The sequence below is a fragment of the Pantherophis guttatus genome, chromosome 1 (genome assembly GCF_059756535.1).
Source record: "Pantherophis guttatus breed Tessera chromosome 1, ASM5975653v1, whole genome shotgun sequence".
Lineage (NCBI taxonomy): Eukaryota > Metazoa > Chordata > Lepidosauria > Squamata > Colubridae > Pantherophis > Pantherophis guttatus.
In genome coordinates, this window is record NC_142063.1 from 186,827,100 (window position 1) to 186,853,840 (window position 26,741).

The 26,741-nt window shown below is 40.3% G+C and overlaps 1 protein-coding gene across 2 annotated transcripts; it reads right to left on the bottom strand.

Annotated features, from left to right (window-relative positions):
• Positions 1–1,513: 1,513 nt before the first annotated feature.
• RCBTB1 (RCC1 and BTB domain containing protein 1) lies at positions 1,514–26,741 on the bottom strand. 2 transcript variants are annotated; one of them, XM_034426842.3, is made up of 13 exons: positions 26,423–26,741; positions 23,324–23,512; positions 20,306–20,456; positions 19,056–19,222; positions 16,881–17,039; positions 11,112–11,219; positions 9,410–9,552; positions 7,404–7,594; positions 6,211–6,337; positions 5,032–5,183; positions 3,943–4,073; positions 2,314–2,457; positions 1,514–1,997 (listed from the first exon to the last, which is right to left on the bottom strand). In XM_034426842.3, exons 2-12 carry the CDS (start codon positions 23,447–23,449, stop codon positions 2,317–2,319), a joined length of 1,596 nt encoding a protein of 531 aa, XP_034282733.2. In that variant the 5' UTR covers positions 23,450–23,512; positions 26,423–26,741; the 3' UTR covers positions 1,514–1,997; positions 2,314–2,316. The 2 variants fall into 2 exon arrangements, with proteins under 2 accessions (XP_034282733.2, XP_087738347.1); XM_087882221.1 differs by lacking the exons at positions 19,056–19,222; positions 20,306–20,456 and having other exon boundaries at positions 26,423–26,511.

Below are 26,741 nucleotides of genomic sequence, written 5' to 3' on the forward strand. Positions count from 1 at the left end.
CAATTGTTTCACATCAAGTAAAACGTTTCAGCAAATCTGCCACTTAAAAACTTAGTGTCTTAAAGAATATTGGACTGCTTCCTTAGAGAAAGTGGAAGCAATTTGACTTTAATTCAACTTCTGAAGTATGAGCCAGTTCTGCATACTGTAGTTTTAACATGGACAAATCAGGGTAAGTTCAGTGAAGGACAATAGCAACAGAAGTAGTAAAAGAAATACTTCCTCCTACCAACCAACCATTAAATCTAATGTAAACAAGATTAAGAGGCTGAGCAACACCATATTAGGTATTTCAGATTCAGTTGGAAGGGACCTTGTAGGTCATCTAGTCCAACCTTCCACCCAAGGAGTAGATCCTACACTAGAGGTGTCAAACTGGCGCCCTGCGGGCTGGATGTGTCACGTGCAGGCCATGCCCACCCTAGCTCTCCAAAGGAAAAAAACATTGCAAAACATCAAGTGATGGCAATGTGATGCCGTGAGTTTAACATCTGTGCTCTACACCATTTCTGACAGATGGCAGTCCAGTCTCTTCTTGAAAGCCTCCAATGATGAAGCTCCCTCAACTTCTGAAGGCAAGCTGTTCCATTGGTTGATTGTTCTGTCAGAAAATTCCTCCTTATTTCTAAGTTGAATCTCTCCTTGATCAGTTTCCATCCATTATTCCTTGTCTGGACTTCAGGTGCTTTGGAAAACAGGTTGACCACCCTCCTCTCTGTGACAGTCCCTCAAATATTGGGACACTGATCATTCCCTGGTCAACATCTTCACTAGACTAGCCATGCCTAGTTGCTATGTTTTAGTTCTTATAGTTCTTATGTTTTAGTTTCCAGTCCCCTAATCATCTTTGTGCTCTTCTGTGCACTCTTTCTTTCAACATCTTATTTTATAGTGTGGTGACCAAAACTGGATGCAGCATTCTAAGTGTGGTCTTACTAAGGATTTATAAAGTATTAGTACCTCATGTGATCTTGATTGAATCCCTCTGTATTAAGGTATTAAAGTAGTCAATTTGTTCTCCACTGCACAAAAACAGTAGTAGTAGTAAGAACTTCAGATTTTAAAAAAGACAGAAATGGCTTTAGAAACAGACGAGCTAATTCCATTTTAATAGAGATTTTTAAAGAGGAAGATTATTAGAAATCCATGGCAACAGATATGCTGAAGCAGCACAGAACAGGTTTTATGCATAAGGGTCTTTTCAGCTCACCTGATTCTGGCAAAGTAAGAAGAGTGGGGGGGGGGGCAACCTTAGTGATCCAAGAAGTGATTTTAGTAAACCACCAATAAATGAGCAGCACTGAGTCAAGCATCAATCACTCCAAAGAGAAAGAAGTGTAACTCATCAGATACGAGAATTGAAATATGAGATCAAACTTTTCTATAGCAAATACTCCAAAAGACTTAATAGCTTTTCTCATTTATTCACATTTCAGAAATGCTACAATAACTAACTTCCTAACTTCATTCCAACTTTTTTGGTGAAAAAAGGAGTCCATCCAGAATACCACAGTCCTCATATAAAGATGATTTAGTGCATAATTTTAATAAAGTTTAGAAGTCACAATAGGCAGGCGCTCATTTTATTATATAGTTTATACATAATTGCAATGCAAAACAGCTTTCCAACAGTCATTTACTTTGAATGATTTAAATCCACAAAACAGAACAATATGTAATTCTTTTCCAAACATAATACACTTCAAAGGAAATACAAAAACAATAATTCCGATTTGTCTAGGAAAAACAAGTTGGTTCTTCAACATTTCAAGTTATTGTATAACTCAATGTACTTAAAGTGCAAATCTATTACATCCTACTGAATTCAGCGAGACTTATTCCTAGAAAGATGTATAGAGGAATGCAGCATTTTTCACAAATTCTTCTCAAATGACTGAGTGCAAGTTTCCTTCACATATATCCAGAGAGGATGATTCCTTTCTCAAAACTTCCTTTATTCCATGTAAGATATTTTGCTTCCAGTTGCCATCAGAGTGCTTCAAAAGAACAAGCGGTACCACAATGTGATTACAAAAAATTAACAAACCATCTGAAAGAACAATCTCTGACATTATTTTGGCTACCCACTCCATCTGTTCCGTTTTTCTCAAGAGTTAACTTAAAACAGTAAATAAATCCAACTCTTTGGAGTAACAAAACCCAAGTAAAGGGCTTGCTATTTAATTTGGAATCCCTTTAAGGGTACAGCTGTTGAGCATTGTGGTTTTATACTACAGGTGATATAATTCATTGGACCTATGAGAAAAAGGCCTGAAAGCTGTGGAGATACTGTATAGTCCAAAACAAACACACCTCTCAGTTCTTAAAGGCTCCATATTTACTGGCTTTAGCAATGAATTCCTTTAGCAGAGAACCATCCATTTGCCAGAAGGCAGATGTCTGGGTGACTTCAGTCAAATGATTGATACAAAACTTAAAGCAGAATTCTTCTAAATCCTAGATAGAAAACAAAAAAAAATATTTAAACTCATTCAAAACAAGTTTTAAATTAAAACATTCAATATTACCAATGCTGAAAAAAGTATTAACAGCATACACAGCATTTGTTATGTTCAACTAGGTCCGTGATGGCGAATCTATGGCACGCAAAGATTCCAGCTCGCCATCTGGTCTTCTGGTTTTGTACATGCGCACCGGCCAGCTGGTTTTTGGGTTTCTGGCACGTAGACGCATGCACGTTCCAGTTTGGACACTCAGTGCTGAAAACGTTCAATATCACTGAACTAGGTCATTCTGCCACTTGTTTTAGTCACAACAGAAAAAGGAAATATTTTCATTTTACCCTGTCTTAAAAAATTTTTCCATGTATGTGAAAATACAATTTGAAGTAAATATAAATAGGTATAGTAGCATTAAGATATCACTTTTAAGTATTTTATTTCCAGGTTAATTTAAATTAACTTTGAATTAAACTACTTCAAGGTGGACCACCTGGATTGAACAAAAACTTATCAACAAACAAACAATGTATTTGATATTAAAAACAGAATAAAAGTATTATGATGGGATAAATTATTTCACATTCTTAATGCAGCAGAAAAACCACCCTTTTAATAGATAAATCATCCCTAAAACTTCACATATGTTCTCTCATAACACATTTGGAGCAATTTGCCATAACACTGAAAAAAATTCTTTGGGCAGATATGTTCTAGCTCCTTCTCTCTTCATTTTCACCACTAATGCTTATTATTTGATAATGCATGAAGAGAACTGTGATGGCCTCCAATGGTGTTTTTTTATGTATAACACAAAGGAAAAAAGCCTGTACTTTGGCAATGAGATACATACACATCTCTAGGATGTTGTGGAGTGAGCCCTGCAAAAGAGTTTTAACACTCATAGGGGATGCCCAGCATGACTCCAAGGAACTGAACTGAATTACATCTCAGGCTCTGATGTTATTGTTGTAAACACAGGACTGCATTCCGCAGAGCCCAAGGCTCAATCCCTTAGTCTGGAATAATGTTATTGCAGCCGAGATAAGGTCCAACTGGTCAGAAAGCTCTAGTAATTTGACTAGACACTTAAGTTGAGTATGGGTCTCAAATGCTAAATCATGCATCTGACTTCATATCACCTGGAAATTCACAGAATGCAAACCGATGAAGATATAAATTGCCAACAAACGCATCTTTGTCATTCTAAGACATTTTGTTGCTCATTTCTATCACCCAAGATGACTCTCCAAATAAGTCTTCATATATGTCACCCCAAGACATATCACTCAACACTCCCAGGACAGTATTCCAATTTCCCACCAGTATGCATCCAGTGTATATACATACACACACGCACACACCTTCTTCTGGCTTCCACCTCCCCTCTTAAAGTCATGTTGTGCCCAGCTGTTTCACTGTTTCCCTAACAATTCCCCAAGGTGCACTGGAGAGGGCAGACATTAAGGGACAGCTGATTTACCTCTGCATCATAGCGCACTGCTGCAGAGAGTAGTGAGAAAGCATTCTCCACTGTGATTCCTCTTTTGATAAGATGCTGACACAATTTTTTCAATCGGTTTTCACAATACGATGTAGCCAAATCCAGAAGCCCTGAAATTTAAGATTTTAATTAAATTATGTAGAATCTCCTGCACATTGGTCATAAAGTATTAAAAATTGCACTGAAAATGTAAAATCTTTACACATCTTAGGAGGCAGAGTTCACTAGAGAAAGGCATATTCAGTCCATTGTCCCTTCTCACTCAGCTCTGGCAGCTTAAGGGAAGGTAGACTGAAGAGGCCTGACTGATACGTTCTTTTGATCCCTTCCTGTAACTGCTGCATGCCAGGATATGGACAGCTCCTATAACTAATACACTGTATACAGTTATCTAATGTGCAAAAGGTCTGTGAGTTTAATTCCCAACAGAAGGCCTGAATCCACAGAAGAAATCAGTCTTGCTGTCGTTCCTGGGGTACAACGGAACCTAATATCTAATCAAGCAAGGTATAGACACAAATTCAGCAATATAATGGCACTTTGATGTCATATATGTATATTCGCCATTTAAAGAGATTGTCAGATCCCTATCAGAATGCTGCCATTCTGGAAATGGGGGCAGGCACCATGGGTGGAATTGTTTGCATGCTTTCACTTTTGCTGTAACTGCTTGGGGAATTTGGGGAGGGGGGAGAGAGAGATGGCCATCTGCACTGACTCCCTCTCTGCCCGTTCCAGCCATATATTCAAGGTCGCAATGCCCCAAGGAAACCTCTCTACACCATCCAGCCTCGGAGTTCTCGTAACATAACTGTTTCAAGAGTTTTACTTTCTTGAGAAGGTAGCTGAGGCAGGTACCTTACAGAGATGCCATTTTTAACCTAGCATATTCCAGAACCTAGATTGGTTTGTTTGAACATTCTTTCCCCATCAGTCCAACACAGAACAGAACTGCAACCTGAAAAGGCAAGATGGCACTGCTAACATCTGTGGTAAGATGACATTAAAAAAAAATTATCCCAGTTCCTTAATTTCCCAACATAATTTTGCCAAAGATTCCACTACTACCTATAGCATCTTCAGGTGGCAAGTCAACATTGTCGGTGTACAGGTACTCAAGAAAAGCACGATACACAGGATAGGAAAATTGATCTACGTCTATTACTTCCTTCTCATCTTCATTCCAGTAAGACTGGAACATAGTACGGAAGTGCTCACATCTGCAAGAAAAAACACTGTAAAGCCTCCTCCAAATTTTGCACATTACATCAAGAACAGAAGAAATATCAGCAGCACATGGCTTCTTCAAAATGGTCCGCTCTCATTCCCCAGCAGCATTTTTGCCATTGTGAACAATCCTAGGATTTTTCTATTAGTCTAAAGTCCAACCTGCTATCCCACCAGTGTTAACTTCAATAGCCAGGATGCCTAACTTTCAATCATGCCAAGTTGTAGTTCCAATATGTTCGGAAAATATCAGGTTATGGAAAGATGATCTGTTTTATAATATAGGTAAGTCTCTGACACGACCATTTGTTTAACAGCCTTTTTCAGGCAGTGCTGAAAAAGGCATCTCACAAAAAAGTGTCCTCACACATATGATCGTTGTAGTATCCCCATGGTCAAATTCAGGCATTTGGCAAGTGGCATGTATTTATGATAGTTGCAGCATCCCAGTGTCATTTGATCATCATTTACGACCTTCCTCGGGATATCCGACAAGCAAAGTCAATGGGGAAATCCAGATTCCCTTAACAACCAATGATTCACTTAATGACTGCAGTGATTTGTTTAACAACCATTGCAAAAAGTCACAAAATTGGACGTGACTTAAAACAGAAGTTCAGTCCCAACTGTGTAAATTGAGCACTACCTGTACACCACAAAAGAAGTGTTAGGATCTTATAGACTAAAACTAGTAGCATAAGCTTCTTTTTTCTGTGGAGCCTTTGGTGTTCTCCAAGTTTGGTTGTTTGCATGCAGTCATTTCATTACCCAACTAGTTAACATCATCAGTGCAAGTGAATGTGGAATTTACCCAATGCTTTTAATTTTAATCAAGTTTAAAATATCTCTTGAAGTATTAATCTATTCTTAATCTTATTTCAACATCTATAACATATTAAGAAATTAAAAATGATGTTAAATGGCAAGTTCATTAAAGAAGCAAAATAAAATGCAGTATCTAAATTAGTGAGATGATTTAGGAATTTACTAACCATCTGGATGATTAGTTATAAACATTACCTGATTTTTAAAACAGCTTTATGTACATAAATGAATTTTCCATCTACTCTAAACTTTAGATCTGATGTTTCAGGACTATCAAATTCTCTCTTCAGAGACTCTGTCACTGTTAAAAATTCCTCATGCTCTGTAAAAACAATTAGAACACCAAAAGAACATAGAGTCAATTCATGCCAGAATTCAACAGTTTTACACACAAAATTTTGTGTTAGCTTTGCAAAAGCTTTCCTGTACTGTATCCCATAAAGGCAAAGATGATCAATGATCCAAAACTATATATAGTACAGCTTTCATCAACAAACTACTTCATTTAGATTTCTACATGACAAGGAAATATATCATTCTTATAAAAAATTGTTTTCCATGTAACTGGGCAGATCTGAAATATGAAACAAGTCTGATTCTAGAAAGGAGTTATTAAAACAGAATAGTGTGGCACCTTAAATTGTAACACAACCAATACAGTTTCACATTTGGGGTACTACAGTTCTCATCAGATGCCAGGATTTATGTTTTTTTAACTACCGTATTTCCCCGAAAATAAGACCCTGTCTTACAGTTTTTTGAACCCTGAAATAAGAGCTTGGCCTTATTGCCAAGCGCTCAAAAGCCCAATTATCAGGGGATGTCTTATTTTGGGGGAAACAGGGTATCGATATTTTGTTATTTAGGTAGGTAAATCCAATTAGTCATTCTTCCTACTCTTCCAACTGCCTGTACAGGGAACAAGCAGCAGCACCACGTGAAAAACCCCTTGACGCTTTCACAATGTTTCAGTTCCCATTTCTTATAGAAGTCATAACTTTAATTTTATGTTATGTGAGTTACGTTCACTGTATTCCAGCTCCACATAGAGTATAATTTGATGAGTATTCTGTGAACATTATTTCCTGATCATGAATGCATAAAACCTCAAAACACACCCAAAAAGTATATGCAAATTATAAATTATAAATCATGATGGCTTATAGGCATCTCCCACATCTGTCAAGAACTCTCAAAATGGTTCTGGGAGTTGAGCATTGTGTGGGAAAGGTGCTATTGAAAGCCAAAACCATGAGTACTAAGGCTACTTTTATTGTAAGAGCACAGCCTTTTGCAAGTATTTAAGGGCTGGGGAGAAGGGAAGCACTTTCATACTGGAGAAGGGAAGGTCAATTCTGCACCTGACATTAAGTGAAACTAGTTCTCACCTACTGAGAGGAGACGCCACATCACAGCAGGAGTGGAAAAGCAAGCGAACACATCATCTGTGCAGGAAAAGTGGGTAACATGGGGCAGGACCACCGACTGTCCCCGACACTGCCCCCACATGTACACTAAGCCACTCTGTGTTTTGGCAGCAGATGTGTGAGTAGAATGGCAAGCAGCAATCTCGACAACCCTACACAAGGATAAAAGCAGACCACAACTATTCAGCGCCAGAGATGTCATACTTGTCCTGTTGTTCTTATGCTGGCTGATCATTTGGTGGCTGATTTTGCTTTCACTATCATTTTGTTCCAAAACTCAATCTAGAGTCTTAAAGATTAGGTACCTGCTACAGATAATATACTTACTGAGTAAAGAAAATGAAGATAAAGATGAGATAAAATAGAGCAGAATAGAATAGAATAGGTAACTGATCTGTAAGGTCTTGTAGACAGGAATGTATAATTCTGTGTCCAATTCTGGTCACCATGATACAAAAAAGATGCAGAGACCCTAGAAAATATGCAGAGAAGAGCAACAAAGATGATAAGGGGATATGGAGGCTAAATTGATGAACAGTTAAGGGAATTAGGTATGTTTAGCCTAACAAACAAAAGGCTTGGGGACACATAATAGCTGCCTTCTCCTTGAGGGGCTGTCACAGAGGGGGGAGGGTGTCAACTTATTTCCCAAAGCACCTGATAAAAAGCAATGGGTGGAAGCTCATTAAGAGAGACCCAATCTTGAACTAACAAGAAACTGCCTGACAGTGAGAACAACTGGCTGCCTGGTGTTGGGGATGCTTCATCATTTTTCAAGGAAAGTTAGGACACCCATTTGACTTAAGCAAGGGGTTGAACTAGAAGACCTCCAAGGTCCCTTACAACCTTATGATTCTATATTGTGAAGAACTCAGTTAAGGACCTGCCTCTCCTTTGCCATCTTAACCCTTTCCTCTTCAGATTCAGAGAATTTTTTTTTCTTATGTGCGCGCTAATGTATGTGCTTACAAACAACCCATAAACAGGGTCACTTGGCTGAGTTGGGTGGCTACGGAAATTGATTTGCCCATCCAGTTATCTGCAATTTATTTAAGCAACTGGTGGCTGATGGTCAAGTACTGTGGCACCATATAACTTTGGGCATGTAGGGTATAAAATAAATAACTAAGGGGGCTTCACTTCATTGCACTTGTCATCTTTGAGCTTTATATTTTATTGTTTTGATGGAAAATTGTGCGACTGTTACTAGTTTCTCAGGGTCACCCAAGAAGCACAAGGCAGCTGACAAATAACTTTGGAGATAATAAACTGTTTCTCAGGGGGCAACCTTTTCTTGCAAGAAAGAAAGAAGCTGGTGAGAAAGATTTGAAGAGTGGGAAATGATGGCTGGTGATTCCAGGCACTCTGAAGTGTTGAAGGTTTGTCCTTTCCTGGTGATCCTGGGACAAGACTCTTGAAATATCTCTGGGTGCAGTCCAGAGAAGACGGGCATTGGCTGCAAGGGAGAGACAGCCTTGGGGCAAAGGAAATCAGGTGCTGGCAGCCCAAGAGAAAATGCCTGCTGACATAATAGCTCAAATCTATGGAGAAAGTGGGTTGTAGGGGAAAAGAATTAAATACATTACATGCAAAGAAACTGTTTCTTTAGATATATGGGCACAATTAATGATAGATCACTGCCACATTCCAATTTCTATTTAGCTGAAGCAGAGAAGGGAAGAAGGTGTGGGTGGAAGATAGGTACTATGCATTAACTGCTGTAACAGAATACTGCATACGTTATTTCATAGGTATGAAAAGAAAACTAAGAAATTTGCCTTTCTTTGTTAATAAACAGAGGGGAAATCAGGAAGAGCCTTTTTGTAGTACGTATTGGACTACAAAGGGAATCCAAAGTGCTCATTAACAAAATGCATGCACGAATCTGTTTTCCAAAGCCATGAATTGGAGGTAGCTGATACCACCTTATTCCCAGCTCACCAAGCATTAGCTGCAGTGGCATTTACCTTTCCTTTTCCATCATGATTTGCACTGGGCTGAGATGGTTGCTTTTGTTGCCAGTCCCCAACTGCCCATAAGTGTTTGCTCCCCAGGCATACAGTAAACCCTCATCTGTTAGTGCTAGAGTGTGTGCATAGCCACAGACAATCTGCAAATAAGTTTGTAAAGAAGGCAGGAGTTAGTATACATACCACTCCAGGATAGCAGTGAAAGGAGTTTATCACTGAAGCATAATACAAGCTGCATGCTTGATATGCTAGAAGAGAAACCCTTATAGGAGGCATAAAAGCTTCAGTTATTATTAACAGTTTTATACCATATTTAGGTATCAGTTGGCTAGTCTCTAAAAACTGATTGGTAATTCTTCAACCCCAGATCTATACCCCTGCTAGGGCTGTGCACACTTCCACAATTATTAGGGGGAAACAATGACCTCTAGCAAACATAGCACCTTTCTGCTCTTCATGAAATAAGATCAGTCTTTTCTAGGATCCCACATGAGATTGAAAAAGGACAATTATGGTTTATGAGTTCAATTTAATTGGTGGATTCCCTTAGGTAGCAGCTTCCTTTTACAATCTCCAAGTTGGAAAAATGTGTTCTGCTTTAATGAAGAGCAGAGATGAGGTGTTCACAGGAGGTCTGAAGCACTTACAGGTAGTTCTTGATTTAGAACCCCAGCTAAATGATACTTCAAAGGTATAACAAACTTGAATAAAGTTAGTTATAACCCGTCCATGAAGTTACGACTACTGCACTACCCTTGCAGTCATGTATTTCCATTTTGGATGCTTGGCAACTGGCTTGCATTTATAAGTGTGTGCAGCATCCTGCAGTCATGTGATCACATTTTGCAACTTTTTTGTTGTTTTCTAGCAAAGGCGACATTGGATAAGCTGGATTCAAACATATGACTATGTGATGCTTAACATTGTAAAAATAGTTATACAATTGTGTCTGGTCATATGGTAACTCAACTTACAACTGCAATGACTTACAACCAGAATTCCTGGCTCAGTTGTGGTTGTAAGTCAAAGACTACTTGTACTCTTAATTGTTCCTGCACTAGCAGGAACTAGCTAGTGCCTGCTATTACTGAAGCCAAGACAATCAAACATGCTGGAAAAGCTGAAACATAAAATATTCAAGAATGTGTACACTGAATGCATGTACCACTTCAGATACTACATGTCGTATATTATGCAGATTCCAAATGCCTTGAACAGCAATTACTCTGCCAGGGAACAGCACAGACCAATCTATGGTATCACCACCTCTGGTGCCTCTCAGTTCTTGTCCACAAATGGCATACTTAAGCTGTAGAAATCCATCAGAGCCATCTATAATGTACTGAAGAGAAGGACAAGATTGCTAATAGAGTATGAAGGGCAAAAGATAAAGGCCAAGGGACTACAACTGATTTGGCTACACCTGATTTTGCTCAAGCTTTCAGGAAACTTTTCCTGAAGGAGAATATCCCAAGGTCATTCTCCAAAAACATCTAAGAATGAAGCTGTTTGCAGTTTAAAGGCAAAACGTTCAAGGTGTGTAATTTCCTATCCACTTGTTAAAAAATCAGAATTGGAAGAGATTAGTGGGGTAGAGGTTACACTTCCCTTATCTCATTAACAATGAATATTTCCAAGATTAGTGACAATTTCCCAACAAATCATTCAAATAACAGAAAGCACAGATCTCTATACTCACCTGCATTACACACACACCTTGAAGTGCTGCCACTCGGCATGGAGTTAACTGATTGCCATTATTTCCCAGACCAAGTTGTCCATTGCCGTTGTAACCCCAGCCATAAACCTGGGGTGAGGAGGAGGTTAATTAATCATATACTTTATTTCTACCCAAAGAGCTCCTGTTCTGGGAGAATAGAAGTGCTAAACTAGCAGAAGTTCAAAAACTTTGAAATAGAATGCACTGAAAGAAACCTTATTTTAAAACAAAGTCTTGTACTATTTTCTTTCTCATTTCCTATGTTCGTAAATATATTACTTCAGATTATTTCTTAAATATATTATTTAAAATCTTAATTTTATATTAAGGGTTTTTTTTATAGAGATAGAAAATGTTTTCCATAGTTTACAGATTATTTTTGGCTGGTGTAGAAGTCTGGATTTCCTATGAAACAGAAGGATTGGATCAGTGCTATTCTCCATTGTGGAAGATAAGGTAAGCAGGTATATTACAATCTGCTTTCTATTTGCACAGATATTCCACACCTATGTTCATAACAAGTAGCTTATCTGGATGGGGAGAAACAGCCTCAGGCTCAACCCGTCCAAGATTGAGTAGCTGTGGCTTCCGGCATCCCGATATAGTCAGTTGGCGCCATCGCTGACTATTGGGGGCAAGTCGTTGGCCCCCACAGAGAGGGCTCGCAACTTGGACATCCTCCTGGATACACGGCTGTCTGTAGAAGAGCTGTGGCCAGGGGGGCTTTTTATCAGGTTCGCCTGATCCACCAGTTGCGTCCCTTTCTGGATCGGGATGCCTTACACACGGTCACTCATGCTCTCGTCACATCCTACCTGGACTACTGTAATGCTCTCTACATGGGGCTCCCCTTGAGGAGCACCCAGAGACTCCAGCTGGTCCAGAATGCGGCCGCGCGGGTGGTTATGGGGGCGACTCGGCGCTCCCATGTAACACCTCTCCTGCGCGAGCTGCACTGGTTCCCGGTGGTCTTCCGGGTGCGCTTCAAGGTATTGGTTACCACCTTTAGAGCGCTCCATGGATTAGGACCCGGGTATTTATGAGACCGCCTTCTGCCACCGATAGCCTCCTACCAACCAGTACGCTCCCACAGAGAGGGGCTCCTCAGGATGCTGTCGGTCAAACAATGTCGACTGGCGGCCTCCAGGGAGAGAGCCTTCTCTGTGAGGGCACCTACCCTCTGGAATGAGCTGCCCCCGGAGATAGGGCGGATCCTGGATCTTCGAACCTTTCGCTGTTCCCTAAAGACGTATTTATTCCAGCAAGCTGGGCTGACCTAACTCTTTTAAATTGTTTTAATTTTTAAATTGTTTAATTATGGGTCTTAATACAGGGGTGTTTTAAATTGTGGGCCAAATTAATTTAATTGGATTTTAATACTGTTTTTAAATTTTATATTTCTGTTGGCTGTTCACTGCCCCGAGTCCTTCGGGAGAAGGGCGGTATATAAATATAAACAATAAACAAACAAACAAACAAACAAATAAAAGATTACTGTACTTCAGAAGTGACTGCACTTTTGATGCAATCACCCCTGTTTTTGAGCCTCTTATCTGTGTCACTACTAGTAACAATTAAGATAAAGAGAATTAGCATGAACTCCCTAGTTCAGAGAGGGGAGGATGAATACTGGCACATTAGTTGTTAAGAGACAATACTTCACTTAAGAAGTATACTTCTTTCACTACCTATTGAAAAGAAATGTCATTGGGCTGCCTCTAGGGTGTTGTAGTCTAGTGACAATGCTTTACATAAAGTGTCTTAGTTAATAGATCAGCTGGTTAAATTATGACCTAGGAAGATGCTATGCAGCTTGCAGCCAGTTCCAAGCAGCTTGTCCCCTATCATTCTGGAAGTTTCTGACAAATTGAAGGAAAAACAAACTGGTTTACTTCCTTCTCATCTGTAACTCTCTAGTTTATTCCAGTAAAACCTGTTGGCATTCACATAAGTTTGAGTTTATCGGCACTGAATCCTAGATCCCATACCAACACTCCTTGAGTGGATATTGAAATAAGCAAGGCCTGTACTACTTGGAAAACAGCCCTGGGATCTTTGAATAATAAAACTATAAAGAATGATAAGTGATGTAAGTCAAAAAGTCTTACAGACTGAAGACTAGCCATCTTTTCCCAGGTATTTCTGAGGCTGCAGAATTTCTCTGAATTGCTCATATCTACTTCTGAATCTATTTTAATTGGACATATGTTTAAAGAGAACAGAAAGGCAACTCTTCCTTTGAATTAAGCCAGTCTCCAGAAGAGCAAGAGCAAGGTTTGTCTTCATTCTGCAGCTCCTTACCTCATCTCCCCACATCACACATTTCTATTTTATTTTTAGGTTCACTTCAAATGTATATACCTTCTCACACAATTGGCTGAAATTCAAGGTTTTGAGACAGAAGATTTTCTCCCTGAGCAGAGATAGACACTTGATGCTTTAAAACTTCTCATAATTTTTGAAGCAATCCTTTGTATTTTATTTGAAAAATATTCTCTTAAGCATTTTTCCAAATTTAATTTGAAAATTTTGCAAGGTTTGGCTAATGCTGTGCTTGTTTGTTTGTTTATTTATTTATTTATTTATTTATTTATTTATTTATTTATTTATTTATTTGTTTGTTTTTCAATTTATATACCGCCCTTCTCCCTGAGGACTCAGGGCGGTGCACAGCCAGAATTAAAAACATGAAATACAAATATTAAAAACAATTAAAATATATATAAATTTGGCCCAAAAATTTAAAAAACCACAAACCAATTAAACATTTAAAAAATTTAAAAAATTTCTTCCTAAGCCAGCCCGGCTTGCTGGAAAAAGTGGGTTTTAAGGGCATGGCGGAAGGCACGGAGGTCTTGGATTCTCCTTATCTCTGGGGGCAACTGATTCCAGAGGGTAGGTGCCCCCACAGAGAAGGCTCTCTCCCTGGGGGTCACCAGCTTACATTGTTTGGCTGATGGCACCCTGAGGAGGCCCTCTCTGTGGGAGCGCACGGGTCGCTGGGAGGTCGTCAGTAGCAGCAGGCGGTCTCGAAGATAGCTAGGCCCTATGCCATGGAGCGCTTTAAAGGTGATAACCAACACCTTGAAGCGCACCCGGAAGACCACCGGGAGCCAGTGCAGCTCGCGCAGGAGCGGTGTTATATGGGAGCTCCATGCTGCTCCCATCACTACCCGCGCTGCTGCGTTCTGGACCAGCTGGAGCCTCCGGGTGCCCCTCAAGGGGAGCCCCATGTAGAGAGCATTGCAGTAGTCCAGGCGAGAGGTGACGAGGGCGTGAGTGACTATGCACAGGGAATCCCGATCAAGAAAGGGCCGCAACTGGCGAATCAGGCGAACCTGATAAAAGGTCCCCCTGGTTACAGCCGTCAGATGTTCCTCCAAGGACAGCTGCATATCCAGGAGGACACCCAGATTGCGAGCCCTTTCTGTGGGGGCCAAGGACTCGCCCCCAATAGTCAGTGATGGAGTCAACTGACTATATCGGAATGCCGGGAGCCACAGCCACTCAGTCTTGGAAGGGTTGAGCTTGAGCCTGTTCCTCCCCATCCAGATCCGCACAGCCTCCAGGCACTGAGACATCACTTCAAGGGCATCGTTGGGGTGACCTGGGGTGGAGATGTACAGCTGGGTGTCATCAGCGTACTGATGGTATCTCACCCCGAAGCCACGGATGATCTCGCCCAGCGGCTTCACATAAATGTTGAACAGAAGGGGCGAGAGGACCGATCCCTGCGGCACTCCACAGACGAGAAGCCTCGAGGTCGACCACTGCCCCCCTGCCAACACAAACTGCGACCGGTCAGAGAGAAAGGAGGAGAACCACCGCAATACAGTGCCTCCCACCCCCAACTCTTCCAGCCGGTGCAGCATGATACCATGGTCGATGGTATCAAAAGCTGCTGAGAGGTCTAACAGGACCAGAACAGAGGAACAACCCCTGTCCCGAGCCCTCCAGAGATCATCCACCAATGCGACCAATGCCGTTTCCGTGCTGTGCCCAGACCTGAAACCCGACTGGAACGGATCTAGATAAGATGTTTCCTCAAGGAATTGTGGAAACTGTTGCGCGACCACACTCTCAACAACCTTCGCCATAAAGCGAAGGTTGGAGACAGGACGATAGTTGGCCAATATTGCCGGATCCAGGGACGGCTTCTTGAGGAGAGGCCTCACCATCGCTTCTTTCAAGGCAGCGGGGAAGTAACCCTCACTCAACGAAGCATTGGTAACACCCTGGAGCCAGCCTCGTGTAACCTCCCGGGAAGCCAGTACCAACCAGGAGGGACACGGGTCCAGTAAACATGTGGCCGTACTAAGTCTCCCCAAAATCCTGTCCACATCATCGGGAGTCACAGCATCAAACTCCTCCCAGATAACATTCTCAAGACTATTCCTCGTCACCCTGCCCTGATCTACCCAGTCAGAGTCCAAATCCCCCCGGATCTGAGCGATTTTGTCATACAGGTATTGTCCGAAATCCTCCGCCCTGCCTTCCAGGGGATCCTCCCGCACTCCCGGATGGAGCAGGGAGCGGGTCACCCTAAACAGGGCGGCCGGACGATTCCCTGATGACGCAATAGAGGCGGAAAAGTAATTAAACTTTGCCGTCTTTATCGCCACTAGGTAGGCCTTAATGTGCGACCTTACCAGTGTTCGATCAGATTCAGCGAGACTGGCCCTCCAACCGCTCTCCAGGCGTCTTTTCTGGTGCTTCATTTCCCTCAGCTCCTCAGTAAACCAAGGAGCTGCGCGGGATCGGCACCGGGTCAGAGGCCGCAAAGGCACGACTCAGTCCAAGGCCCCACCAGCTGCCCGATTCCAGGCGGCTACCAGGTCCTCAGCCGAGTCATGTGCTAGATCCTCAGGAAATGGCCCAAGGTCCATCTGGAACCTATCAGGATCCATCAGGCGCCTGGGGCAGACCCATTTTATTGGCTCCGCCTCCCTGCGGCGGGGTGTAGCAGTTCGAAGGTCCAGGCGAAGGAGCGAGTGATCTGACCATGACAAGGGTTCCATGTCTATATCCCCTATAATAAGATCACTCAACCACTGGCCAGAGACAAAAATCAAGTCCAGAGTGTGTCCCCCCCTGTGGGTGGGACCCCCCTGTGGGTGGGTCAGGTCCATGGCTGTCATGGAAGCCATGAACTCCCGAGCCGTCTCAGACGTTTCACCGATGGATGGCAAGTTGAAATCACCCATGACCATAAGCCTGGGTGTATCAACTGCCACCATGGCTATCATGTCGAGGAGCTCGGACAGGGCCGTTGCCGCGTGGCAGGGAGCCAGGTACGCAAGCAACAAGCCCATCTGAACCCCATGACCCCATCTCACAAAGAGGGATTCACATCCGGCAATCTGTGGCACAGTGGTCTCCCTCGGACCAAGACCTTCGTTGATAATAACCGCCAACCCCCCGCCCCTCCCCTGGGCCCTCAGGCAATTTTTAAAAATGCACGGGAGGGAAATTGACTGAAAATTGCTCCCCACTTCACAATATATGCCATTTTCACTACCACCAGAAAATCCTCCAGAATTATCTTCAGAAACAGTCAGTGAAGTAAACATCCTTGTGCAAGAAAGTAAAATGTAATCTTGACCTGCAGAACAAGTAGATGAGTTTGTTTGTTTTTTAAATCCCAATAACTAAACAACACTTTGTTGTACATTTTCCATGAAATCCTTATACAGGAACACTTCTGTTTGCAGAATCAGAGGCAAATGTGGAAGGCCATCAGATGCTTACCTCCCCATTATCTATGACCACAACGGAAGAAGTTTGACCGCAGGCAATGCTGACTGCTACCTTAGCCTGTAAACAATTGGAGACTCTGCGAGGAGTTGGCTGGTTTGCAGTTGATCCTGACCCGACTTGTCCACAGTTGTTATAGCCCCAGGCGTATACCTGGGAGAGACACCAAGGAAGCATACCACAAACCTTACTAGGTGAGCAGAAACATTTCTCCAAAGCATATATTGTTTAATAGTGCAGGTACCAAAGTAACTAGTTTTACAAGCCACAGACAAGTAGCATGGCCATTTATGATATACTTCAAAGTACTGATGTGATTAACTTCTAATTGCTGGCAACACAAAGCCATTGATACAGGAGTCTCTTCTAACACACTTGGCTAATGAAAGAGTGTGCATTTTATCTTAACATTTTTCTGCAGGAAACTAGAGCAGGGACCCAGTCAAGAGGGATCCCATTTGGAATCAATGCCTGTTACTACTTCCAAAGACAGACACAGTTTAAATACAGTTTTACAAGTTAAATGTTATGTTCAGCCCTGAATGAAGGAATGGCCCATATTCACTGGATAAAGGAAAAGGCAGCCATCATCTTTGAATTGTTTGCCTTCCTCCAGTGTCAGACTGCATTTTTCTCAGCTTCCAGCATTCAGCATTCACTGGTAGAAGATGGACAACCCAATCTTTCTCCTCTGATTTTTCCTGACTTCTTTTCATTCTAAAGTAGGGCCCATGCATTAGAGGTGGGTTGCCTTCTATCCACCAAGTCTTTTCTGCATTTTTCAAAAGAAAAAAAAGTCACATAGAAATGAAGGAAAAGAAAGAACTGTATTCTACCTTAAAGAAAGCCCCAAGTATGTTTACCGCAACACGAGGGCTCAAGTATCTCTCTTCTTCCTAATACTTCCTAAGAAAAAAAATCTGTCAGTGCAAGCCTGTGTGCTCATTACTGTTAGATGGCCCAATCCTCATTACTAGAGGAGGAGGAAGAATGCTACACCACTATGATGCAGAAGGAAGGAAGGAAGGAAGGAAGGAAGGAAGGAAGGAAGGAAGGAAGGAAGGAAGGAAGGAAGGAAGGAAGGAAGGAAGATCAACCGGGCTGGCTTAACACTTTTTAAAATGTTTTTAATAGGTTTGTTATTGTTCTTTTAATTATGGGGCCAAATGTATATATATCTTTTTAACTGTATTTTAATGTTTGTATCTATGTTTTTTACTTTGGCTGTACACCGCCCTGAGTCCTTCGGGAGAAGGGCGGTATATAAATTTGATAATAAATAAATAATAAATAAATAAAATAAAACTCAGAACAAATAGCGTTCAACTCATGAACAATGATAAAAGGTAAACTAGCAACAGGATCTACATATAAAAAATTATCTCCTTGCTAAAGGTTATAGCACTTTTATACTAGGTAATTTTCAAAGGTTTATATCGGATATCTTCAAAACTAATTGTAAACTTTCAAGACTTGAAATGGAACATTATCCCCTTCATGCAAAACAAATAATCTCTAGTACCTGTCAGATATGAAATTAAACAGGCTTAGTCTCACAGAAGAGACCACAATACCTCCAAATATTATCCCAGAGTCAGACACTTTCCTTAAACACGTACCCACACAATTTAAAGGAGCCAAGTTCCACATTTATGCATCTATTTTTCAGAAATTGTTCCTCTTGTTACTAAAACAGGTATTGTATATCTATAAAATTTATTCTATCCAGCTGAAAAATTTAGAAATTTCAGCACTTGTAATTTCCCAAGCAAAGGGGAAATTCAAGTATCATTATTCCAAGTTTTATTTTTGAATCAGAAAGCCTACTAGATCAAAAGAAAATAGGTCGCTGTCTCACTGGGCACCGAATCAATTAAGTCCATTCAACCTTTATTTTTATGTATGAAATCTTGTTTTTATTGTTGCTACTGAAAACTTGTACAAAATATAAAACCCCCATGAAATCAGATTGCCAAGAGTAGCTTATTTCCTCTATAAAGATAAGAACTTTTATTGTCAAGATAAAATCTGAAATATTTCACTACGAAAACACAGATTAATGGTAGTATCAATACCCTTTCTTCAAGGACAATTTTCAGACATTTACCAAACAAAAGAACATTCTTAACAGCAAAAACCTGAATAGCTAGTTAGAAAAGCAGAACTTACATCTCCATCAGATGATAATGCAAGAGAATGGTGGGAACCACAAGCTACTTCTGTTACTTTCTTAATGAGCAAATTAGTAGAAATCTGAATAGGCGTCACACCCTGGTTGGTTGTCCCATTCCCAAGCTGACTATATCCATTATGTCCCCAGGCATAAACTTCACCATCTACCCAAGAATAAACAAAGTAACGACAATGAAACATGCAATTAGGCCACATTTGTACACCTACTCAGACAGAACAAGTTTATTGCATTTTAATAAGCACTGTCATTATGTTTGGTTGCATAGCTGGTCAGTTGTGTAGACTGGGTTTGGCTTTTTTAATCTACTTACTATGATTATTATGGTCATTTCTCTAATGACTTGTTTTATGGGAAGATAAGGCAGTGGTACTGGAGAACTTGAATGAATTGGTATTACTTGACTGGGAAAAAGTTAAACAGCAATTGGCTAAAACTAAATGCACACATTCTTTCTGTAGTGTGAAGAATGTAAATGAGCAATATACTCTTCATCTTTAAAGCTTATCACATACATTTATCCAAACATATTTTAACTAAGCAACTTCATTATGCAAAGATCTGACTCTCTTCAGAAGTTTATAATGCCGGGAAAAATGGAAAGAAAGAAGAAAGAGGATGACCAGAAGCAAGATGGATGGTTGAACTTAGTTACATCATCAATGGGTGCATGGTTGGAAGATCTGGAGCTAGGTGGGGAGGGGGGACAAATTGTCTTGCAGAAAATCTATCTATTGGTTGAAAAGACTTGACAGCAACTTGATGGGATACAGTTTATTAATCAACTAAAGGAACATAAATGAGAATGTTATCCAGCATGATCACAAACTAAATTTCCAACAGGCTTTAAACATGCACTTACTTTAGTTTTAAAAACCTAACTTCTAAATACTTGTTGACACAAGGAATGTTGTTTCACGATATATTTTTTAAAAAAATTAAAAAGGAGTGAACATTCAATTTCTGTCTCCTGTGGAGATATAATTATGCCACCGCCACCCTATGACCCTCAGTCACTGAGAGAAACTCACCAAAAAAAATGCAGCCCATGGCTGCAAAAAATCTGTCCAGCCTACTTGAGGGGAAGAAAAGTGGCAAATGCAATTCACACCAAGATGACGGCCCCCACTGACAGAAGCAGACTACCTTTTTGCATGCTCCAATTCCATAACTAAGAATCAGGTGCTTAGATTTGTGCCTCTAATACTATTCAGAAAAAGTTTCCCACCTTCTGTACTAAGGATCACATGCGGCCCACTTCCATAGCTAAGACTGCAGATCCTCTTTCCGCATAAACCTTCAAGTTTTTTTGGTACAATAGTACTCTGATTATCTCCAGTTCCCAGACAATTACTGCAGTTTAGTCCAAATACAAAAACCTGGGTGGGGGAAAAAAGCAAAACCAATGAGCTGACATGGATATGTTCATTTATGGCACGTTAAAAAAAAAGTCTAAATTGACTTTGCGATGTATAACAGATTTACAATGAAACTGAGATTTATAATAAATATGGAATAAGGGACTGATAAAGGGACTGAAGATAAATCAGGTTTAAGAGCCTACACATCATTTCAAATTCAGACAGGCTATTTGGAAGTGTCTTGGGCTTGAAACAGTTTCAAATTGAAAATGTTTCCAAATGACTAAATGATTTCTCTGCGTTTTATGCTTCACTAGTTTGTTTTCACATAGCAAAGTAGCGATGTTTAGCTACTTTGCTATGTGAAAACACAGAAATATGTAGCTATTTTTGTACAAAGTAGCATCCTATAGCAGAGTTTGAAGTACTTTCTTAATCTGTAGTGTCTCACGACACTTGGGTATTTATTTATGTTAAGGTAACTGACCTAATTTTACTTGTTATTTATTTCAACTTGCAGAAAGGTTAGGGTTAGTTCCTGGCTGCTTTCTGGTTTGAAGCCAGTCATATCTTGTAAAGTTTCTGTTAATATTTGAAGGAGTGACCAAAATATATTTTTTTATTATTATTATTATTAATTTGATTTATATGCCGCCCTTCTCCGAAGACTCAGGGCGGCTTAATATTTATTTATTAATATTTATTAAGATACTTTATCTTAACACCTGATGTGGATAGTAATAACAGTCCCCATATAGGCATTTCTTTCTGTTAGAGGACAGACATATATCTATGTGATTTGTACTCTAACGTGTAAAGCAACTTGCTTGTTAGATATAGGTGACCTTGGAGAAACAACGCAACAGTTAGCAACGTGCTTCAAGCCCAAAAAAGAAAGAGAAAGCTTGAAAAGAAACTTAAACTTAGCCTTAGCCTTAAACTTAGCCTTAATTCCTTTGGGTATAAGAGGGAGGGAAAGGAAACACAATCAGGCTTTTCAAGATTCCGTTGCCGTTGCCTATCTCAATAAAGTAGAGATTGACACACCTGAGCAGCCCCTTTCCTGATTTGGCCACCTTGAAGAGCTGACACCAAATGTGGTGGTGGACGATAAAGATGTGCAATATGAAGGTTTGGCCACAATAATATCCAAACTTGCTTTCAAATAAATAACCTAAATTGTTAAAAATTGTAATCTTTAATGTGATAGAGGAAATACTTTTCTATTTTTTAAAAAAACAATCATATTAAGTGTATTGAATTATATCTAAATAAAAACTAAGACACTTTTTTTGTTCCACTCCTTTTCATATGCAATACCTGGCCTATCATTCAAAATTTAAAGATGCCTTTCAGCACAGAAAACAATGTGTGCATTGGCTCACTTTCCCATAGCAAAGGAAGAATAAGGCAGCTGAAGATACATCCATGTTTTGGACTGGGATTTTCTCTTTCTCTCCTTTTCCTTTCCCTTTCCTTCCTTTCTTCTTCTACCAAGTCATTAATTTTCTAGTGCTTCTGAATTCTCCCACTGTCTACCTGAACAGATTCTAACTTCCTTCTTTATAGTCCCTTCATGCATGCATACCTTTTAAAGTGCTTTGAATCACTAGGTGGCTCAGTGGCTAAGACACTGAGCTTGTCGATCAGAAAGGTTGGCAGTTTGGCAGTTCGAATCCCTAGTACAGGTCTCCTGCATGAGCAGGGGGTTAGATTAGATGACCTCCAAGGTTCCTTCCAACTCTGTTACTTGTTAACTGTTAACCCTCCTTTGTTCAAAGCCCATCTTTCTCTAGACCACCTGTCTGCTTCAAACTTCATGGATGCCTGGAATCAAGCTGCTTAGAACAAGCTACTTCTCTCCCCATCCCACCTCTAAATATCACACAAGTCAAGCATTAAACAGAAGCTCACAGTTTAAATCCACTGACATTAGTGGGCCCTCATTAGTTTTCTAGGGGACCATTGACACTTTAGGATTTTTGCAGTAAGCAACTCAACTCCGAGTGTCTTTTAATCCCATTCCAGAACACAGCAGTTTCATCCTGTGGTTTCCTGCTAGATTTCTGCTGAATGGAAAGGGAGGAAATTGTTTTTTTCATGATAAATTCTTGGATCTCCTATTGGTCAGAGATAGAAGGCATCAGATTAATTTACAGAATGTTAATGTATTGGACCATTTGCAGATCCAAGGCACTGAACCTCTATGCAAGTAAATTAAACAGACAGGAAATCCAAAAGTAAAAATCACAGAGGAGCCTTCCCAACCCAATTTCCTCCTGATATGTCCTAGTACAGTACTTTCTTTTTTTAAAAAAAAAATGCAGAAATGGAGATGTGCAGCAATTAAAGAGTAACAATCTGGATGGGACTTCATTGCACTGATTGCCCTTGGCTTCAGATTCAGAATGGAGCCCTGTTAGCTACTTCCTGATGAAGCTCTCCATAGAGATGTGAGCACAGGACAGTCTTCTGGGGAAAAAAGGGTATTGTTTTGGGGTTACAAAATATGTGTTCTGTAATTGTATGCAGGGTATTTGAAAGTGAACTGAAGTAAAGTAGGAAGTGAGTCCTACTTATGGCTACCTATTTTATAAAATCTTGTTTTCTGAAGCAAGAGAAGCAATCCATATTTGCTCAGTGGAAAGTACTCTATGCTCAGTTTTATTTTTCAGTGGGTTAAAAATATTAATTTTAGCTGTAACGAAAAAACTACAATATTCATCTTCTTTAAACTGAGAGTTATGTTTTAAATACTGATTAATTGTATGTGTATGCTATTGCAATCTTAAAACAAGTTTGCTATTTTTATATTACCCACTAGATATCCAACAATGTTATAGACAGAGAAAGTGGACACACCTATGTAAGTACTATAATCTTACCTCATCGCTGTGGGTGATATATATAGCTTCATTGGCAGATGTTCCAAATACACATGCCTTTCGAATAGTTGCCATTTCTTGAGGTGAAAGCAATGTAAATATAGGCCACTTCCCGACCTCCATCATAACTTTGCTGGAGTTATGAATATGTTATATTATCTGTCATTTAAAATGATCTCATAATATTCTCTGGAAAAAAAGAGAATCCATTTTTATTCAAGTATGAATAAAGTCCATTTCTGTGGTGGGATCTTTCATGGGTGTCATGATGACTTTAGGGCTGCTCCAAATGTTATTAGACAGGTGGTCCAAAGAGGGAGAAGAAAATAATTAAAATAAATGTGTAAATAACTTTACTATCCATTTTTACAAGACATGTAATTCATTTTTACAAAAATGAAAACTGGAAATTCAAGGAATCATTCTTTAATTTTGAAGGAAAGGATTGCTTTTTAAGGAAATTGAAGATTCAAAATGTGCAACATCAAAAGTTATACAAAATGTGATCTATGGTATTAAAATATCTAAATAATAAATCCAAGTTGCAGCTCCCAAAACTGGAGAGTGCTGCCAAGTTCATAAGAGAGACACAGAAAGATCTCTATCCTTGGAAATTGCTGCAGGTCACTTTCTGCCAAATACTGAACTTTTGTTTCTTTTTTGCTCACCACTAAAGTCTCATGCCTGAAAAGTTTTTGCCTACCACATTTTGCATCAGTTGGTGCAATATCTTTGTGATTACAGTATAGGTACATAAATCCACAAAGGTAACTGTCAACTGATCATCAATATCTGTGACTCTAAATCTATCCCCATTTGGTGGGAAAAAAACTAGAGAAAATAAATGGATGTGGTAGAATAGTGCATGAAACTCACTGTCAGGCAAAAAGTCTGAAAACAAGAGTCAAATTTTGATTCTGTTTAGGTAAATAGAAGTACTGTATCCTCTACCCTGATCTTACTGACTTGGTACCTCCCTTGTGTTTAACTTCATCTCCTGAAGCACTTTGATCTAGACTAGAAGACAAGCAGCCACGCACCCTGCCTTACCGGAAGTTCACCAAAGACTATTCACAGAAGGAAAACGATTATAACTAACTGGGAATTTTGCCAGGACAAAGTGTTGTAATGCCACACATGACACCTTAATGAATTTGTCAGAAAGCATACTTGTATATGTGTGATTACAAGTAATACAAATTAGGACATTCATTTTGATAAGTAGCATACATGTTTATTCTGCCTGCCCCTGCAAAAAAATGTCAGGGATTCTTTCACAGCGCCAAGATTTTTAACAAAAATTATTCTTGTTACAATCTTTTTCCCAATAGGGGGAAGGAATGGGGTTTGATAATGGAAGATTCTAAATTAGGTCATTTTTCCTGATCTGAAGATTTCTTGCCCAATTTACATCACCCTTCTGTAATACTACAAGAACCTATTATTAACAATGCCCCTCTCTCAGAGAAACCACCCATGCTCAAAATATTCATCTTGAACTAATTTATTTTTTCCCCAATTTATTTTGAGGCAATTTGAGGCAATTTTGTTCCTTACATTTGCTGCATGTTTGTACAATTAACTGAAAAAAGAGCAAGGCTGCTCATATCACTTACAGGAAAACAGGAACTCGTAACTATCAATGCGTCATTCTCACTTATAGCTTCTTGGTACCAGCACTTTTTCAAGCTACATTCTGAAAAGTATTACAGTCCTAGATAAATCTCTAACACTATTGAATCTTTCCAGCATCTTAAGTGCTAATATAAGTCACAATGAACCTATTACAAAAGCATTAAAGAACAAAATAGATATACAATATGAATATTAAAAAAGCTAGACATAATAGAAATAGAGGAACAATACCATAGAGGTTTCTGAATGCTTAACATGGCAGTCAGAAATAATTTCTCAGCACATTCACAATCTACAAATATTGTGCAGAATAACATTAATAAAATGTATCAGCTTATTAAACAATTGAGCCCCTGGGAAAGCTTAAGTCTCATTTAATTATTTGAAGGGATGAAGTATGAGATGCTCCTAACTCAGGATGCACAAATGCATCAGGACATCAACAAAAAACCTTGCAGGATTTTTCCCCCTTTCAGAAAGTTATTGTACTATAACAAGTAAGGCTTGTGCTTAGAAGAAGAGAGGTGTATTTCTCATTCAGTAACTCACATAAATCCCAGCAAATTTTGCTTGGTTACAATGGAAAGCCAGGAAACGTATGATAAAAACAAATATATATTGTTTCCTAGATTTCTGAGCAAGCTAGTAACCACGATGCTCTCTTTTCTGAGTTGGGAGAGGTTCACAGACTACTCCCTCGTAAAGTCCAGGGAAGGCACCCCGTTCGCAGTTCGTGGCTCATGGGCAGCGTTGCCAATGCAAGGTTTTTAAACCCAGATCTGAGTTTTTCAATGTCTGTCTGGGTTTCTAGGGTTTTTTTTTAAAAAAAAGTTTAAAAATGTAAGTTATTCTATACTTACATTAGGTTGTACGTATTGAATAGATAAAAAAAAAATTAGTTCAAAACTGATTTATTGTGGGGAGGGCGGGGGGTTAATCTGGGTCTTTTGGGTAGAAGCTGGGTTTGTTTGAGAACGAAATCTTGATATATTTTTTTTCTTAAGAAAACCCAGCTGGTGACTTTGTCCCGGACCTCCCGATTCTCCACCCCTCCCCGAAGACTCGAGCCAACCCGGAAGAGACCGAGGCGTGTGCTGTTTATTTCCCCAACTACTGCAGCCAAGGAATCCTCCCTCCGCTCTTTTCCCTCTCTACGCAAGAGCCAGGCGCTCCCGTTATCCCGCCACTTGCACGCGTAACAAGACAGGAGAAAAGAGACCAACCCCTTCTTTCTGCAGGAAGTCCCCGAAGAGAAACGGGGGCAGCTGCTAGTCCTCCTCAAGTCACCCGCCTCTTCCCCGGCTGCTTGCAGGCAAGAAAATAGTCGGAACCAGCTTAGCGCAGGGCGGGCCAATAGCAGGGAGCGGCTTCGCGGAGCGTGGAGGGAAGAAGAGGGCGTCCTTCGGCGCCTCTTTTAAACCAGGAGCGGAGCCCCGCCCAGCCGACCCTCACGCCTCTCCTCACCTGTTGCAGGTTTTGCAAACGCCGAGTCTGCCGAGCTGCCCCGGAGCTAGCAGGAAGCGGAGAAGCAAAGGCACTGACCCCCCACCAGCGCATGCGCCGCGGGCAATGCGTGCGATTTATAATGCTAGCGTCTTTCCTTCTTGCGCGTCTTTCTGCATGCCCTCTTCTGATTCGCTCTGGTGAAGAAAGACGAGGCAGAAGAAGCTATTTTCGTGCTTTTAGTTTTCCTGCCCACCCCCTTTTCTTTTTCTTTTTTTTAAAAAAAAAGCAAAGTAGGTTGTCTTTACGATTAGTAAATCTGGGCTGCAATGTTGCGGAC

Coding starts and splice junctions, on each gene's coding strand:
- RCBTB1 (XM_034426842.3), bottom strand. CDS start 23,449: ATGATGGAGGTCGGGAAGTGGCCTATATTTACATTGCTTTCACCTCAA. Junction 19,223..20,305: donor TGTGATCCTTAGTACAGAAG/GTGGGAAACTTT, acceptor ATTCTTGGGTAG/ATGGTGAAGTTTATGCCTGG. Junction 9,553..11,111: donor AAGGTGTGTGTGTAATGCAG/GTGAGTATAGAG, acceptor ACTTATTTGCAG/ATTGTCTGTGGCTATGCACA.